This window comes from Nothoprocta perdicaria, unplaced genomic scaffold (genome assembly GCF_003342845.1).
Source record: "Nothoprocta perdicaria isolate Ctin4 unplaced genomic scaffold, notPer1 scaffold_287, whole genome shotgun sequence".
NCBI classification, from domain to species: Eukaryota; Metazoa; Chordata; class Aves; order Tinamiformes; family Tinamidae; genus Nothoprocta; species Nothoprocta perdicaria.
In genome coordinates, this window is record NW_020455518.1 from 697,762 (window position 1) to 717,263 (window position 19,502).

The 19,502-nt window shown below is 45.8% G+C and overlaps 1 protein-coding gene across 1 annotated transcript in view; it reads right to left on the bottom strand.

Moving 5' to 3' along the window:
- The window catches only part of MAPKAPK3 (mitogen-activated protein kinase-activated protein kinase 3), a 35,361-nt gene that overhangs the window by 14,281 nt on the left and 1,578 nt on the right, over positions 1–19,502 (bottom strand). Inside the window, exon 2 of the mRNA XM_026041521.1 lies at positions 261–400. Coding sequence (XP_025897306.1) covers positions 261–400 — 140 coding nt within the window. The remainder of the gene's footprint in view (positions 1–260; positions 401–19,502) is intronic.

Sequence of the window (19,502 nt, forward strand, 5' to 3'; positions counted from 1 at the left end):
ATATTTGAGAGACATGTCTCAAGATTTTATTAATTACACTGATGATTTCAGGAGGATTAATTGCCATGGGCTGCAAGGGGAAGTTTTTTCTGCTTAAGGTTCCTCATTCCTCCATCACGTTAGCTGGCAGCTGCCTATTTCCCTACCCATTATACCRGGGCATCTGGTATAATGCTGTGCAAGCAAAAAGGGTGCTGCTGAGGAGAGACGTCACGAATGCGGCATCTACCACCCCTTTCTCCCTCAGTCCTTGCTCCTACCATTCCATGACGATGAGGAGGCACCGCTTCCCRTGATGGACGTTCTCATAGACGTCCAGGACGTGCACGATGTGGGGGCAGCCCGACGCCCGCCAGTGATACTCCACCTCCTGACGGGCTTTGGGGTTGTCATACAGGAGCTGCGGGGAAACAGGAGAGAGCAAAGCCATGGGTCACACCACTCCAATTCGCTACCTATGTGTGACTGCTCTGGGCTTGAAGGTGCTGGCAAGGGCTACTTCCAGCTCTTTTTTTTCCCCTTTCTTTTCCAGCTAAAGGAGGCCACGATTGCAAAGAGCAAGGAAAGCTCCAAAGGCAGGCAGGGCACTGCTCCTCTGCCTTCACTCCACGGGCTGCAAGGGCCCCAATGTGCAACCCAACACCCTGCAAAAATCCCATCCGCCTTCTGATGGAAAAAACAGGCTGGGATCTGCATTCTCAAGATCAAGGAAAAAATGCCCTAAGTGAGGGCATTTAAACATGCTTTCAGTTAAAAATTAATATCTACCTACACTTTCTCTTAGAAAGGTGTTTTCTTATGACCAATTGCCCTTGGGTACCTCCCAGCTTTTGCTGTAAGGATCTGTCAGCTAATCTGCATTCAGTGCCTTACACAAACTAAGCACCAAGAAACATTTCTCCTGCCATTTAAAGAACTGCAGCTAGCATTGGTGCAGCATGGGCACCTCACCGGATCCTGCTTTTTCTCTTCCTCAGGCTCCTCTCACGCATCTGGACACCACTTTGTGGTGGAGACTCCCTCTTTATTGCATGTGCACATGGTTCCCACGTGGTAAGGCTGTAAGTTTGAGACTTTATGCAATGCAGTCAAACAGAGTAGCAAAACTGGTACTATATAAAGCATAATCGAATGCAGAAATAAAAATAATACAAGAGCAAACACCACTGATCTTGTCTGGAGCCGTCAAAAATGACTGCAACTCTTGTGGGGAAACTGCTTTCAAACAGGAAAACATGGAAAACAGAGCATTGTGACAGCACTGTTGGGTCTTAAGCCTTTAGTTCATCTCCCTCATGTTTGCTATCAGGTCCCAGGCAAAACACGGCTGCATGACAACTGCTGAAAATAGTATTAACCTGGACCCTGCATTGGGGACCTATGAATCCCTCCAGGAAAGCAAGGCTTCAGGCAGCCCCTGGCATCGCTCCGGAGAAGGGAAGACCCCTGGACTGGATRATCTCTAGAGGTCCCCTCCAACCTCAACCATTGAGTGATTCTTCTCGGACTCCCTCTGCTCCACTCCGAGGATGCTCCAGCACGACTCCAGATTTTCGGCGCGTGAGGTGCTGATAAACCTTAGGGAAACCTAATGCTTCCCCCTGGTCATTGGGCACCCTGAGCACACGCGCCGCAGACGGCTGGCCCTCCCACGCCAGCCGGGATACGGCCGGATTTCCAATACAAAAAAACTTCCTAGAAAAAAGGAGACATGGTTCCAGCTTGGACAAAAAGCCCCTCCATGGGCCCGAGAGCGGCTGCTTTCCTACTTTCAGCCACGAGGACATCCAGCTCTTTTCCCTTCAGGGCTGCTAAGCTCCAGCTCAGCAGGACTGTCTAGCAGCATTTTCCCCTCTGCCCTTCTCAGTTTGGGCAGCTGCCTAAAAGTCTCAGTATTCACTAATTTACATGTGCAACAATAAACCCCAAACGTCCTCCGGACTAATCAGGCCGTTTGGAAGAATTTTTCAGGTTTTACAGGTTGGATAGGAYTAAATTAGTGCCACTTCTAAGCAGGACATTGAAACCCCTTTGCCCCTTTCCTGTGTGTCTATTCAGACACAACAATTCTCTTTACTAACGTTAGCTGCATCAGAGGCTGAATATCTTGCATTTGTCCAGTGCACAGAGAGGCTGTTTCTGATGGCTGAGCACTTACAAAGATTATTCACAGAGCTGAACTCACAGCACAGCTTTTCCAAGGCATTATGATACACAAGGATGTGGCAGCCCCTTCCTTCTCCTTCCTTGCCAGCAAGCTCCATATACTCCCTAGTGCCAGACTTGCCTATGCTCTTGTCAGGATGACACCTGGAGAATCAGAGAAAAGGAAATGCAAAAATACAGCTCGGTGACAGAGGAGTGATATATACACCAAGCAACATCTGAGGTATCAATCAACTCCCAACTTTCCACTTTCTCCCTCTGAGCCTTAAAAAAGACATTAAGCCTTTAAGGCTAAAACTGGAAGCCWTAACTGTAGCCTTCAAGAAGTCTTAGAGGTGAAGACACTTGTGCAATGGAAGCCAAGGTTAAAGGCCTGTCTCGGGCGAGCAAAGGCCTACAAAAAAATTCAGCTCTAAGAAAGTCCTTCTCATGCAGAACTTCTGATGGGCGAAAAAAAAAAAAATGAGACTCAATCTTTTCTAATTGCTTTTCCACTGATTTAGCATTGGGTAAGGCAAGAGCAGCAGCTCCTACCTTAGTAGTTTGATCTATACAGGAATTACCCTGCTAAGAAGCCAGGGAGCAGCTTCTTAGCAGGGTAAAGTCTGACACCAACTTCTTGGCGTTTTTCTCGTTAATACCTCCTAGCAGATTCCACAGAGGAGATTTGACTATTGCACCTGAATCCTGTCCACTACACAGGTAATTAAGGCCCTCCCATCTGCTTTTTTATTTATCTTTAAACTTCTTCAGTCTCTCGTAATTCCAACAAGTCATGGTCCTTGCAYTGGAGCTGACACAGGCTCCGCTACCACCCTCTCCATGCGCAGTGCAAGCCTGTGAAGGCCTCTTCCTCCCACCCAGAATCAAGGTGCCCCTTCAACAGATGATCAGTTTTATAACCTCTATGTTGCTCATTTGCCTCCCAGAAAAGCTCTATTATTAAAAGAAACGGGAAAAAAACAGAAAAAAAAATAAAAATCAGTCCTCCAGGTCCTCAGTGGGGAATATGGATATACTGATGTACTTAAAAAGAGCTGTATTTGTTTTTCTAGTAGCTTCCCCGTGCAGGCAGAGACGGGTAAACATCCAACTTCCTTCACTTTCTTTCCTCTTTGCATGCAACTGTTATAAAAAAAAATGCTGAATCCTACCAAAAAAGCCTCAAAATCCAATTCAAGCTGATGCACACAAACCCCAGTTGCTGCAAAGCAGCTTTTTCAGCCATTCTTCATTCAAGAGGTTGATGGCAAAAGGAAGTTTTATAACGTTCCTTTCCATCATCTTCTCCCTTCCTTATCCCAGAAAAGCCGTCACTGGGGTTTGGGTCGGGGCATTTTGTCTTTCATTACATGCTGATTATTTGCAMTATTTCTGGTAGCCCACCCCAGGGTTCATCTAGTGCCTAACACAGGCAAACACAGCCAGGAAAGGAGAAGGAAGCAGATTGAGCCTGTCAGGGCTCGGAGCAGAATAACAAGAGGGAGGTTTTGGTGAAGGCCACGTGCAAAGCTGCAACAGGTCCAAGCCCTGGGGTTTGCAAGCTTTTCTGCACCAGCAGAGACCACGAAGACCATGAAAACTTGCAGCTAAACAGTGCAGAAGAGACAAGAGTCTTGTGAGGCAGAACCACCCAAGCACCATCCCTGGAGAGAACTCCCTCGATGCCAACAGCTCTCCAGGGATGAGGAATGGGGCGAGCAGAACAAGGGAGCAAGAGATGGAGAAGAAAACACCTGATTTGCTCTTTTTTTTCCTGAAAGCAGAAGATTTCTTAAGACTTATAAATTAACAAGCACCAAGCTCCTTCCTAAATGGTCCTCATGCTCTCCGAAGCAGCAGTTCTTTCAGGATTTACTTTCTGGATAGAGGGACCCTTCTCTGCTCTCCTCTGCAGTCTATTAGAAGTCAAGTTGCACTCAGCCCATGCTTTGGGATGGCAAATCAGGATGCAGATCTTTGGTACCTTGCACGTGCATGAGAGAAGGGGACTCAAATGGGGCTGCTCGTGCCTGGCGTGGATGCCACATCTCAAACCGCTCTCCTGCTGACACATAAGGCTCTGAGTATTGCACATTTTAAGGGGAAAAATGGAATAAGAGCATAAACTACACAAGGATCAGTAAGAATAGAGAGGCATGAGGGTTTGCTCACTGCATACACAGCAACTGTGCTGAAGCCCTGAGCTGCCCCGAGTCCCACCACCTAGACGGGGTTTTGCTCCGAGCTTCTCTCTTGCCGCGAGCCCACGAGGTCTCTCAAACAAGCGACGCTGCYGCAGCTCTGAATCGCACTTACGGCAACGCTGTCCAAAGCAGCCCTCAATACCGTGGCTCTACAAATTGGGCTAAATGAGACACACCGCTATTAATTCTCTAATTACACACGCACGTAGCCATTCGCCCGGCAAAGGTCAGCTGTCTGCGTTCATCACCCTTCGTGCAGATGACAAACGCAGCAGAAACGGCAACGCAGCGGCACCCTTTGCACGAGSAGGGGAGCAGAAAGGGCTGCACCAAGGAAGTGCACCCGTTTGGCACCAAAAATGCTCTTGCGTTAGGAAAAGGRGCAAAAATGCACACGACAAAAAGCCCCCGTCCTGATTAATACTTTGAGAGGATTAAATGAATCTATTTGAACTGCAGTTATCAGAGGGAAGCTGAGCTGCACATATGGATAAAGAAGGCATTCTAGGCATTTTTCTACAACTTTAAGACCAGTTTGCATTTTACCCCTATGCTTGCTCTGCAACGTGGCTAGAAAAATAATTCTTAATGGCACCTTAAAATATCACTTATCTCCTGTTGCACAGACTATAAATCAGCTTCAGTATTATTTAAATACAGAGAATATACACACAGTTCAAATACAGAACCTACAAGGCTTTTTGTTAAATACAGGCCCAATATTGTACAGCTCAAATACTGGACCTCTATTTTAAGAAAAATAAATCACCAAAGGCTACTAATGTGCTGCTACCAACCCAGAACAACCTGGAGTGCTTCTTATCAGCTCGTTTTTCAAAGCTTTTTACTGCCCAAACACATGAAGTATTTTGGGACTGTGATTCACGTAAGATCATCTGTACGTCCTACTACCACCTTCWCTCTTCCTAAACCCAGGAAACTGGGGAAAAAGTTGTTTAAAATCCTTAAGCCTTAAGGTTTGAGTGACACTTGTCACTTTGCAGTTCCACTCGTGGAAGGTTTGCCCTTGGAGAGGGAAAAAAGATCTCAAGAAGAAACTCCACTCCTGCCAGGTGTCACTTTATCAAGGGCAGCACCAAGGGCCCCAGTGACTTGGCCTCATTCATATCGCTCAGCCCTTGGCTGGTCAAGGGGACACTCTGCTCTGCAGCAAACTTTTGCTGTTTAAGAAAACTGCAGCTGTACAAAATGCATCTCCTAAGGAGAACAAGTGACCACAGAGCCATCAAAAGCCATGAGCCAGGAGGAAAAACATCAAGAAGCTCCAGGCTTAGTGTCTCCTTCTGTATTCTTCCTAATCAATGGCATCAAAATTGACATGGAAGCGATAACACTGCACAAGTGGAAGCGGATGGGAAAATTAGCAACGTGCCTAGTCTCATTAGCTGTGGCTAACAGTGCCTGGAGAGGAGGCTCCTGACAGCCTCCGTGCGACAGGGCACCCGGGCTCGATGCCGTAGGGACCTCCCTGGCATCAGCCTCCCTGCTCTACAYGGCCCCTGCTCGTGGCAGCCTCTGAGGACGTGGAGAGGGAGGACTTGGATARTGGAGAATAGTTTTAAGCAAGCCTGGAAAAAGCCTTGGCTATAGGCATGCAGCCCCAGTTTAGGTTCCCACTCAAATGACCGTGTTTTTCCTGGCCTCAACTTGGGGCACATCACAACAGCATGGGGATACAAAAGGTAAGGGAGCCTCCTGATCAGCACGCTGGGGATTGCTACCCCGAGGCTGGGGCTCACCCCCAAGTTACAAACCCCAAACACACAGGCTCAGCTCRCATTTTCCTCCCTGTTACCTCGACCAAGCTCACATAAGACCCCTATAGACACCACTAAGAGAGGCAGGTAGATACATTCGGAAACAGAGGCCGCCGGAAGAGAAGGGATCAAAAGCAACAAGAGACTGGCAGATGCTGAAGGAAGATTCAAAATCCCAACCTCTAGCAGTTCTCTTTGGCGCTTCACATGTGATCTAAGGCTCCATCCTGTACAGATACTATAATATTTATAGATCACAGATTTACAGATTATAAATACTCCATAGCATGCAGTGATTCTTGCAGATCTCCTTGGTCCAGAATTCTAGGCCACAGTTGATAGCATCATCTCCTATGACTAGGCAAACCTTCTGGAAGAGGGAAATACTCTGGAAAACTCTGCTGCTGCTGCTTGTCCCAAAATCCAGGACTCCCAGGTGAYAGCAGTAGTCTTCTTCCTCTCTTTTGCTGTTCTCCATGCTCTCAGTCTATAAATACTGCTGCCATGGATTTCCTAGTAGCTAATTATCAAAGGTCTATTGAATCCAATCTGTATTTATTACTTACTGCACCTTTAGCTTAGACCTCCTGTAAGCTATTACTATTTTTTTCCAGCTGAAATCAGCCCTTCCACAAAACTCTACTGTCGATTTTCACCTTGTTCAGAACATGCAGGTCTTCTGCCTTTAAAACTCTTACAGATGTTTGGATTTTTCACCTAAATTAATATCCTTTACACAGCTCACACAGCCAAGAGTAGCTTATTTTTCACCAGGACCGTTTGAGGTGTTTGTTGCAAGTCACACACACCSAGAAGCATCTACAAAAGCAGCTGAAGTAGATGCAAATCCCTGAAGTTTGGGTGCAGTCTGGGCAGATGAGGCATCTTCTGCAAAACAACATGAAGATGGAGGGAGGATGGAGGAAGGACAGTGGATTCCCCTCCTCTGCACATTCCCAGGGCAAGGAAGCGAGCAGCCAGGAAGGCAAGGCCCAGCTAGGGGCATTTACTAGGAGGGCTTCAGTGGAAGAGAGGAAGAACCAAGAAGCTTTACTGGAAATGACCACCTGGAGAAGTTCCTCCAACACCTCCTCTACCACCTGCCATCGTCCTCTCCCACCTCCTGAATCTCCCACACTGGCCTCACCAGCTCTTGGTGCTGCTGGGGCGCAACCAAAGGCCACACTGGAGCTTGTTCTGGGCACGCTGGATTTCAGGAGCACCAGGATTCACGCCCTGGGGAAGGGGCTGCAGCCTGGGCCACGCTCAGGGCAGGCAGCGCCTCAGCAAAACCCAATTGCTGCCACGGGCCATCTGTGCTGACCATCCGGGCTGCAGCATCTGGTTGAGTCTGCAATGATTTTGACAGTGATGCTGCGAGACATAGCCCTAAAGCAAAACTCACCCCCGGATAAAATTCAAATCCGAACCATGGGCAAAACACTTGGAATCTGTCAGGCTTGTATTTTACGTGGTCAAGACAAATTTGCCCCCAACCTTACGATTGGGGAGGGCTCCCCAATTGCTAGCAAGGCAACTCTTGCAAAGATATTCTCCCCGAGGCAGATGCTTGGCGCAGGAAATATCACTGCCCACGTTTGGAAGAGTCTTAAACCGAGCTATGAGCCCTGCCTGCAGCTTGCAAGGGCTCTGCCCAGCCCGGCTCCGAATGCTGCATCCTGGTGACAGYGCACGTAGCATCCACCCCACAGCATCAGGGCCATTCCTGATACCCGTTTTTTCCCCTTTTTGCACAGAACTTACCACATGAGTCACAGCCCTGAAATCTTTTTTGAGATAAACTCCTCTCTCGGCTTCACACACGTTTTGTCTGAACAAGGATGATGACTTTCCAAAATTTTCATTTCATGCCACAATTAAGCACGAGAGTGCYGGAGAAGCTGACGATACCGGAGAGCAATCAGGATTTTACCTGATAGACTTTTTCCTGATGCCTCGGACCACATCCATTGAGCTTTCCTCCCYGCTCAGCCTGCAAACACCCCTTATCCAGAGCAACCGGCTCCAGGAACAACTCAGAGAGCTGCTACTTCTCTGACACTCTTGCTACGAGGCCTCTCTGTCGCTTGCTGCTGGAATGTGCAGGGGCAGATGGCACTTGTGGCAGTGGTGCTCACCCAGACTGGTTCCAGCACCATTCTCGAGCATTAACTGAGCCYCAATGCACCCAATATACCCGAGGGCCTCCAAGGGCAGCTGCACAGGAGGTGCTTTAACCCCCAATAAGCTCCTGTGCTTTCACTAATCAATGTCCCTGATAAAATAATCTTGCAMACAAGTAGCAAACCACTTTGTGCTCAGTATTTTCCTTCTGCAAAGACGTCCGTCACCTACTTTCTCTCGATTTCACAATATCACACGTATTACTTTGATATTATCCTGCACCTTTTACTTCTGCTTGAAAGTCATTTGCAAAAACAGAGGAGCCGAGGACTGAAACTTCAGCAGTTTAACTGTAACTTTAGTATCTGATCTGTTCAAATTCAACCTCATTTTTTTACAGAGACTGGGCACAGAAGAGACCTAAAAGTCTGACTAAAAATAAATTCTAACTTTTTTAATGCCTGCTGACTTCAATAAACAAAACTACAAATTATCTTTATTTCACCACTATCTCCTACAAAATTGTGCCCTTATATTTCTTTACTATTATTAAGTATCATATTCTACTACTCTAATGCTGGTTGAGATTAATAAAAGATAATCCAATCAATAATTAGACTCATTTATCTGACAGTTCTCTTTCAGCAGTGGTCATTACTGCTCTTGCTTTCAGTCCTGGTACACTTAATTAGCAGCTTTTATTTTCCTCAGCTCCATGCTGGAGCCTTTGCATGACCGACTTCTCTGCTGCACAAAAGCCTATGGATAAATTATTTGCTGCTTCCTTCCCTCCTATTTTAAGCTAACAACAAAACGGGTGAAGTTATTTCACACTGTATTTGTTTGGGGGCAATTACCAACAAATTGTGTTTTCAATAAACACTGCCAAGCTCAAGATGTCTTAGAGGATTTGGTGAGTTCCACATTATATGTTTTTGTTTTTATGTGTCTTTATGCGTCTTGCTGCAGCTGGGAGCTGCACAACCAAGGAATGGGTCAGTAGGCTGGAGCACAAAGCTGGGCAGAAGCAGCTCTGGGAGCCTCCAGCTCAGCCCCGGTGTGTGTTTCAGTCAACCAGCTCCAATCCTGTGTAAATTATTACTGCAGGCAGAGAGGGAGATGCTGTAACATCAGTTTATGGGAGGCCGCAGTCTGAATTCAAGCTCAGGTTCAGGCTCTWAAGCCACGGCCTTATCACCCATGGGAGAGGGCTCGGACTTAACCTGCTCTTCCCAGGATCTGGGTCACTCACCAGGGAAGCAACAGAGATGCTATCCCAAGACTTAGCTGGCTGAGGGGGAACTCAAATCAAAGGAGAGCAGGCATCCTTAAAGAACCTAGCCCAGGTGATTTCCTCGTTCCCAAAGCCTGTTCCTCCAAAGGATCATTCCAGCGCYGAAATCCCAGATGAACCTTCCTCAGAGCTTCTCCAACAGGAGGGCTTAAACGCAATTCCTGCATAAAGTTCAGCGTATATTGCTACACAAAATCCTTACGAGGCCCAAGTTTCCCCTTCTCACACATCAGGCAAATTTGAAGACACACATTAAAATCCCACGTGCACATACAAGAAAAAGCAAATGTTTGAATTGGGACACACGTCTCATGGGGCTAATGTTAATTCACAGGAACTTAGGTTCCCATAAGGTCACCAGAAGCCCAAATTGAGAACAGTTAGGCTGAACTGCAGAAATAGCATGCCATCTATTTTAGGACTACTTTTCTATACCCTTGATAATATATTATGCATACAAGCCTGAATATTTCCTGGAAACGACAGAGCTTCCTGACTTCTGTTTTTCCATCATCCACAGCCAGTGAGGAAACAAATAAAGGGCAAAAGTGAATTGCTAACCCAAGAGAAACTCGGCCAGACTTTTCAGGAAAAAGCAGAAGGGAATACAGCAGTTTTGTTTTAGTTACTCATCCTACCAGTTTGAATTAGTTGTATATTTGTGGTTACTAAATAACCTCTAGTGGGCTATGGTTCCCAGTAATTAATGTTTATTTGTACTCTTTTTTTCCCCCTAAATAGTATATTTTGGCTGTCTTGTACTCGCACAAATAAAAATGTATACAAACGCACAAAAAGGGGAGAATGATATATTTTGTTTTGTGCTAACAAGCTCCAAGACTGTAGGAAAAACCAGGAGATGCACAAATCATGCACCAAAGTTTATATTCCTACATAAACAGCAGCAGAAGAAAAAAATAGCAATCCTTAAAAGCTGTAACTGATTGGAAAGAACATAAACTGCAAAGAAAACGCAGAGTAAGGAGATAAGACATTTCTATCTGGCCTCTGGAAAAGTTCAACTACAAATACATGGTTTATTTTTAAATATTTTTCTATTTAAAATCTATTTTTCTCTCTCTTTTTCTTTTTTTTTTTTTTTTTCCCTTCAAAGTATGCCTTATTATTAAATAAATACAGGATACAGAGAAGGCAGAGACAGTGCAGGAATCCCACACCATGGAGGCCAGGGAGCAGGCCTGGGGGAGGAAGATTTGCCCTTGGATGAAGGGGGTTGAGTTTGAGATCGTTCYGACAAACTGGACACCCCAAATCCATGGGCCCAGATGGGCTGCACCCACGAGGGGCCAATGCTAATGCCAGGCCACTCTCCATCATCTTGGAAAGGCCCTGGAAAACAGGAGAGGTGCCCGAGGTCTGGAAAAAGCCAGTGTCTCTCAACTCTTCTGAGGGGAATCTTATCAGTGCATAGAAGTACCCGAGAGAAGAAGAAAAGGGGGGAGACTGCAGAGAGAGGTCTCCCATATTATTTTCYCCTCATATAATTTTTAATAATATGATGGAAGTCTTGGGGTGGAAGGGGAAATTGACATTTACTGACATTTAGCAGTCGAAATGTAATCCTTCCAGAGAATGAATACCGGGAAAGGTTGGGGTCCAAGAGAAGGGAATCAGCTTCTGCCCTGATTGCACAGGAGCACAACGTTAAAAGGCAGGCAATAAACAGAACRGAAGAACAAGACCACGAGGATTTGCTGATGAAGCTCTCCCAAGCACGGAGGAGGTTATCAAAGGTCTGGGGAGTATCTAACATGGCTTTCAGGCTCCTTAGAAATACCTGCTGCATAAAAAGTAGTCAATAGGAGTAATTTGTGACCCATCCGCCACCCTGAAACTGCTGCGGATTCCTTCAATTTGCACAGCATTCTTACAAATGAACACAAATCTTAAAAAGAAAAGGAAAAGGAAAATAAACAGCCCTATGTTGCTGCAGGGACAGCAGTCACTCTCCACAGCGAYGTGCTGCAACACAAACCACCAGCACAGACTCCAGGCACCAGAGCCACGTGCGCCGTCATCTCGACTTTCACTACAGTGCAAAGGTGCAAGCAATTTAGCTGAGTAACTTGCAGATGCAGATCAAGTGCAGTGTGAAAACCATAAATGATACTGATTGAAGTCAATGGCTGTTTCTGATTAAGGTTAACTGTAATTTGAAGGGTTGAACAGGCAGTTTAAGAGCAGTAAAAGCAGGCTGAGTGTCCAGCAGGGTCACCCCGCTAGAACAGCTGGGCCTGAATCGCCCCGAGTTGGTTAGTTAAAACACCTTTTATAAACCCAATGGATTTGGGGGTTTTGCAGGATACTCCCCACATTTTCCCCGCGGCACTTGGGCTTTGTGCCAAGCGTGCAACACTGCGGTCCTGCACCCTCCCCACACCCCCACAGCAGTGACTCACCCCGCAGCAGGACCGGCGCCGCGTTAATCGCTCCTGCAGGAACCTTTTCATCAATAATYCACTATTTGCTTCGCCTTCCAATTGCAGCAACGTTGGTGCTGCTGAGCGCGATGTCCYGTTTTGCCGGCGGTGACGAGTAGGGAGCCTCGCGAGGGTGACTCAGGGCCCGGGCCACTCACCTGCCCGCCACCTTTGATCGCAGCAGCTCAGGGCCAGGTTATTGCAGAGCCAAAAGACTGCAGGGAAATTTCCCCKGAGGATAATGCGCCCAAACTGTCCCCAAATCAGTCGGCCTTTCCTCAGCCACTGTGTTCCTTCTGTCTGTTTCACTGTGGAAAACCTTGGAGAATCCCCTTGGACTCTAGCAGCTCAGCTAATCCTGCACCAGGCTGAGCAGGGAACCTGATAAAACAGCTCGTTCCACTGGACACACACAGTGTCGAGGGCTTGGGCTCTCTGTAACACTGCCTCGTGAGCCAAAAACCCCAATAAAGAGCAAGATATAGTCATAAGGGGACAGAAATGAGCAGTGGTAACACATCCAGCTGCCCAAAGCGGGTTGCAATGCTATTCTAAGCCACAGCTGCAATGCCGAGTCGTTAGAAGTTACTAACAAGCAGTCCAAAATTGATTTAAATCATATCAAAACGCAAGTACATCATGCACCCAAGCCAGGTTAAAACATTCACTTCCCATTTCTTGGAAGTTTCAGTTTCTCATTAAAAGGAATTAACGGCCTTCAGCAGTTGCTTTTTACTGGGATTTCTATTAAAGGTGAAAATTAAGTAGCAGGAAGTGCCTGAAAATACCCTAAATCAATAGCATGACACTCCATGTCCTTCCACGCGTGAAGCCCTATAGAAACACTCCTCTGCCCTGCCYGCATGCAGGGAAAAAATAATAATAATAAAAAAAGATCTGAACGTGAATAGCTGCCAAGAAAAGCCTCTTGTGCTCAAAAACTCCACCCTGGTTCAGACCCAAAGGGCTCCTGCAGGGAGGCAACACCCTGTGCTGAAACTGTTGCTCAAGCCAAGCGGGTTCCCGAGGAACATCYGCAAAGCAGCAACCTGGCCCCAGGCTGGTACACAGGCACTTTGGGGTGTTTTTTCTCCTTCACAATATTCAGAAAAGCGCTGGTTTTGCTCCAAACCTTCACAGCATCACCATCACTAACAGCTGGAAACAAGGAATCTCCCAGGTTATCTACACATGGGAAAAGGTAAAAGGCTGCATTATTTTTCACGTTATTACTCCTAGGTAACCACCAAGCATCTCCTGAGCACGGGGTGATGGTAGAGCCAAATTGTGACCGCAAATTGACTGGAAAGGGAAGATTTAAACGCAGCCGAAGGCTTTTGCGGTGACAACGGAGGTGCTGGAGGGCGCTGGGGCTTCCACGTGGCTCCCCTCTCTGGAGCTTGGCACTTTTGGTGTCAACAGCTTCACTGCTGGGAAAACACTTCGGACAAAACCACGTGGACTAGAAGTAACACATGGGAAACGAGAAGTGTTATAGAGCCCCGAGAGCAAGGAAGCCCCAAGAAAGAAAGAAAAAAATAAGGATTTGGGGGTTTGCTTACAAGCAAAGAAATGGGTAATGCTCCCCGAGGGCCGCAGGCTGATTCACACCTAGGCAAACTACTTGTGCCAGTTGTGCCAGCCAAAATTTCTCYGCACGAGAAAGCTCGGTGAGTCACTGCACTCCGCCACTTCCAAACACTTCCTAGCTGCTTTATATGTACTCGTATATTCCGAAGGGCTGCCCAGAAACAAGCGGAAAAGGTTTTTTCCCTAAGCTGTCCCCTCACAGTGGGCACAATAAACCTGTCCTCAGCTCTAGCTGACTCAGATCCCCAGCGCTGCCTTAGGGCCTGTTACTTGGAACACGAACCTACGTAGGAGAGAGGATTCAAGAAGAAATAATGATGGGAAAGAAAGCCCGTGGAGAAGAGCCAGGGCTGGAGCAGGCAAGACGTTCAGATGAGTGAACAGTGCAAGCTTAATAAGATTGGTTCCTTAGCCAAACATCTGAAATTGCTCCTAAAKATGGCACATTCCGAGTGGCTTGTTTTCTTTTCAGAAAGTTCGGTGAACAAACTTTGGGGCTAAAAATACTACAAATTTGGTATTTGCTGCCTCTCTTATGTGACAGCTTCAGTGCAAAATGCCTTGTTGGAAAGACCTGGGAACCAGGGCTGATCTGCATGCTGAGCAAGGGCTCTCTCCCCCTTTGCTGTTGAGGTATTAAATGCTGGCGCGTTGCAGCTTAATCTCATTTGGGGAGCTTTGAATCGTCTTAAATACTTAGGAAGTCTGTGTAAAGTATTACAATCCAGGCAATTTATACGCTCTAATCCAGAAAGACTGCACCCCAGCAGCTTTCAGCACTTTGAACAGAAAGAAGTTCTCAGGGTTTTCCCACTAAATAAGCAGCTCCTCTACTCTCTGCTCCCGTCACTGCCACATCTCCACCGTTTTCCTCTTGGAGACACGTCCACAAACTCAACTSAACCCAAAGAAAACCCATAGCAAGGCAGATAACTACACTATTGCTAGCTGAATATTAAAGGGTAACTCTCTTGAGGTATTTAAGCTGGAAAGATTCCACAATTAGAAAACATACGCACATAGAAGAAATGGAAATATCCTGATGGCCAACCAAATAGCAACTGTAAAAGCATTTGGGGATGAAAGGTGTTGCACTTGACAGTGACTTCTACATATTTTTATTTCTCTAAAACACTGTACTTAGCGAAGAGATTAATGTGAAACAGTCCTCATATGTAAAAGCTCATATATGAAGCTTTCTTAGGACCATTACAATCTCTCGTTCTTTATATAGGTGACAACTTTCCCAGCAATTTTGCACTGTTTTGATGGGCAGCAGGCTGTCAAGAGAAGTCACTTTTTATGAGAGCGGGTTGCTTTTGCACAGGGTGCTATCACACATTGGGAATAATATGTTGCAGGCAAGAAAAAAAAAAAAAGAAAAAAAAATATGTGTGTGAGCATTGACATTCAGGTGTGGCCTTGATCCTTCCCAAACTATAAAAGCTGGTATCAGGTTTTTCTAGTCTGGGCATCTCTCTAAATGATATTTTTGTCAGTAAATGAAGCTGATAGACACGTGGCTAGTGAACACACTTTAAAATTCTTGCTTATTGCCCCCTTGCACTAGGGAAGACTTGCAAAAATCCAGTTACCTGCACTGAGGATCCCAGCGAGTTGGAATTAGGGGGTAGGAATTTTAGTTAAACGGAATAGGAGGATTCAGACTCCAAAATGAGTAGGGAGAAATTCAGGGAAGGGTCTTTTGTTCCAAAGAGGGGGTCATCTGCTTAGTCATGTCCGACTTATACTCTACGTATCTTCCTCTAGCCTGAAATAGAATTCAGAYAAGGCACAAACCTCTCGTACTCTTTGAATCCCTCTTAAATCTCGGGATCTGAGGGCAGGCAGGGGAACACACCTTGGCTTTTCCGCGCTTTGCTGCTACACAAGTCAGGGCCTAACTTGTGCCAGCTTGCTAGCAGACTGGAAGGGAACACAGAAAGTGCAAAGCAGCAGCGGTGCCGCTTGGTTTCGGGGATGACTCACGGGTTTTACAGCATTTGCCCTTCTGTTTCCATCTTTATAGGGCTAATGAACTGCCACTGAACCCAGCAGGAATTTACTACACAAAGCTGCACCGAGCCTATCAGGTTTTTTGTTGTTGTATGTATTTCAAATAAAGAGAAGACCGGTCAGGAGCATCAGATCTATAAAATAATCAGTTAAAATCCGCTTGGTTTGAATTAATTAGTCCAATGAATGGACTGGAAGAATCATTCTGGCCCAAATAGGTACAAATTAATAAAGGCCTCGGCTCTTCTAATTTGCTCATCAGCCTAAAAACAACTGTTTGGCAGTCACAGAAACAACTCAGTTTTTAATGGAGTGAATGTTAGATATTTTACACATTTTTACATCATCTTCACTAAGCCTGGCACTGAAAGCCCAGTCTCAAACTGTCCATATGCTGGGGGCTACCACCGAACTGCTCATCCTCAGCTCTGCTACCACCACTCAGYTTGCTGCAGGATGAGATAAACAGTGCAAATAGGGTTGCAAAACAAGGCAGGTAAGAGGGAACTACAGAATATTTCACTGGAAAGTGGTAAATTCCTCCTGAAACACAGTCACCCAAGCAAAAGTGAGAACTCCTCCATCTTGCACAAAAGCTAACTGGCAATTACACTTGGTTTCCCCTTTATTCCCACCACACTCCTAGCTTAGTACAACATTCTTCCTTTTTCTAAAAATGTTGAGATGTTTCATTCCCGATTTGGCATAATTTTTCTCTCTTCTAAAAACACAATCTATAGCTTCCAAAAAACTTGCTAACGTTTCCTCTTCTGCAATCAATCATCAGCCTAAAATAGCTTTCCCTTGCTCTGTACGCGTTGCCTCCTCATCTGCTGCATCCTTTCCCTTGATCAACTGCATATTTCAGGCAAATAAAAAAAAAAAAAGCAGGATATTTTAAAAAGTACCAGCTTTTTAGATAGACAACCTAGATAATCTGACTCCATCGTCTACTGCTTATGAGCAGCGAGGATCTGACTTCACAGTCAATCCACTGAAGACAGACTATCCGGCAATTGGTTTGTGCAGAGGAGTAATATTTATCCAGAAACCTGAAAACTGAGTCAAGGAACCATGGCACAAGATAAACTGAAATTCAGGTGAGGCAGAATGAGTGTTTTTCTCCACRACAGTTCCACTCAGGAAAACAGAACCACATTCCCTGTCCAGTCCTACRTGCAGTTTTTCAGAGACATTTTGCAGAAGGATTTCTTTGCAAAATGCTTCTATTACACGCTCTCCCTCCTTGGGAGAAGAAGCTATGCTAATACTCTYGTGAATAATAGTAGAGTCTCCTACTCCGTTACCTTTTATATCATTCACCAAGAGATTCTTAAATCCGCAAGGCAGGAACCTGTTCATTTGTGTGTTTGCTTTTTGCTTTGTTGACATTGGGGCTTCACCCATTTGCCTCCAAAGCAGGAAGGGAGGTGCGTGCACTCAGCAGCACGTTTGCAACCAGGCAGGTCACGGTTTAACTCGCTATGTTATTTATTCCAGCAGATTGGACTATGAACCAGCAGGTCCATTCACCCGTACTCAGCCTTTGACAACCTGAAAGCAGCCACAGTAAATGGCATGTGCACATGGGTGCTTGAGGAGAAGCACTGTTATGACTACCAGGTTGTTATTCAGGGAAGTTTTCTTAAGAAAAGCACCAAACTACTCAGAAACCGAGGCCACCCGTTTTCCTGCGGTTCCAACAACACTTGTTTTGTTGCTATGTCCCAATCGTCCTTGCCTTTTTTCCTCTTGGAGAAGCAGCACATCYGTTTTAAGGAGAGTAGCATGTCAAGGACATGCAACAACTATTTCTATATTCTTCTTCTGAAACAGCCACCCAAATGTTGGAACTGCACATGCAGCAAAGTCCCAATATCCCGGCAACAAAAACCTCCCTGTTCTTCCCCTACGGACTGATACCACCTCTGGATGTACCCTCTCTACCACCTTACACAAAAATCATGTGAGCCATCAAATACATCGCTTATTATTGATTAGGATTACTATACATCATTTTGATGCCATTTAACAAGAATATGTACAAAAAAAAAGAGAAAAATAAAAATGGGGTAATAAAAGGAGGGAAGAAAGTAGCCAATGAAAAGAAATGGAAAGAGGGCGAGGAACTGTAAGCTCTTTATGGGAAGGCAAGTTGCAGGAGTCCGCACTCATCCTCACAGGTAGACAGGTAGTCACCTATTTCAGTTCCCATTTTTCCAAAATAAGAGATTAATGCGTGAAAAACAGCAGAGAACATTCAGGCTGCTGACAATGCCAGAAGGGCAAATTTTAGTCCCCAAAGGTGAAGTGAACAGAAGGGGGCAGCCTACCCAGGAAGGGATAGAAACAGAAATGACTATAATTTTACTTGACATCTATTTCTGGATCAACTATGGAAAGAGAGCTGAGGTTTTGTCTTCGCAGGGGAGAGGCCAACACATAGTTGCCTTACAGAGGCCATAGTCCTGCAGACAGATGCGTGTTGTTTCCATTCCCSCCTTCATTTTCCCTGGCTGGAAGCAGCCCTGCTGGGCCAAAATGCCATTACGCTGCTAAGTGAGTAACCAGATTAGATTTTCCGGACCAGGAGAGCAATGCAGGGGGCATTTCAATCAAACGGAAGCAAAGCTGACAGCACGTTTCCAAAACGTGCAGCAAATCACAATGCCAAGCAGGGCAAACGAAGCCACGTGATAAAAATAGCCAGAGCCACTGCTAGAGTATCTCGAAGAGGATGTCTTGTTTTTCCACTCTAAAATGATTAGTGAAATTCTAACCAGTTCCAAGTATTAGACTAAAGGAGGTGCCAGGGACCTCCCTGCTGCAGGATGCAGAGCTTGACTAATGCATGGCTCTACGGATGGATGTTTCTGCCTGATGAAGGCCTTTCCTCATGAGTACCTCAGTTAAAATTCCTTCCATTGAGTAATTTCTATCCAGATCCTGGCTGTGTTGGCTTTGTTCCCATTTAAAGGAAACCTGCAGGCAGAAAGGAGCACCATCTGCCAAGTCAGACGCTGCTTTAATGAGTAAATTTGGTGTAAAAAAGAAAGGACTATTACATCTTACCTTCAACAGCAGGACTGGTGTTTCTCTTTCTAGAGGAACAGATCACAGGGAGCTTGCCCACACATGTATGGAGACACCAACGTATTTTACCCAAKCCACCTTCAGAAAAATCCATCCAGCATTTAATATTTACATTCTCCACCAAAACGCAACCTTTACATTTCTCTTCAGCTGTCAGACCAGGGGTCTTGCTGTGACACTTTCAGCAGCCTCCACTTTCTATTCCTGTACGTGCACAGTAACCCACAAGCAAGAGGGATGGCAAGGCAGAAACAGGGGACCTACTGCCCCCATGTATTTTACTTGAAACCAACTTGTAAAATACTTGTATTTTACAAGTGCTAATATCCACAGGAAAATATTCCTGATTTGACCCCAGAGCTACAGAGTCAGTTCTGGGACACATCCGTTGCCACCGGATTGCGCTCTAGACTGGTAACTTCTTAAGTTCTTCTTAAAAGGCTTTTTAAAAGGCTTCCAGCCGTTAGGACTGCAAATAAAACCTTTACAACAGGAGCAGGACATAAATCAACAGTGAATCTGCTGAAGTCTTCAGAAACAGAGGAAGAGCTTCAGTGTCAACTGTTTCCTGCATCACCAGATGCTAAGTAGGGAAATTAGTGTTGACAGCACTTGGAATTAACTCACTTGCTCCTGATGGCTTCCACAGAAGGATCCAACTAATAGACTCAGACCAAGTAGTAAACGACCTGGCACAACCCTGGGCAGACACAAAACCCCAGCACTCCCAACCTGCTTCCCAAAACTTCCGGTTTCTCCAGGACAACCTTTCACGAGTCAGCTATGTGCATTCATACAAAAAAAAAAAAAAAAA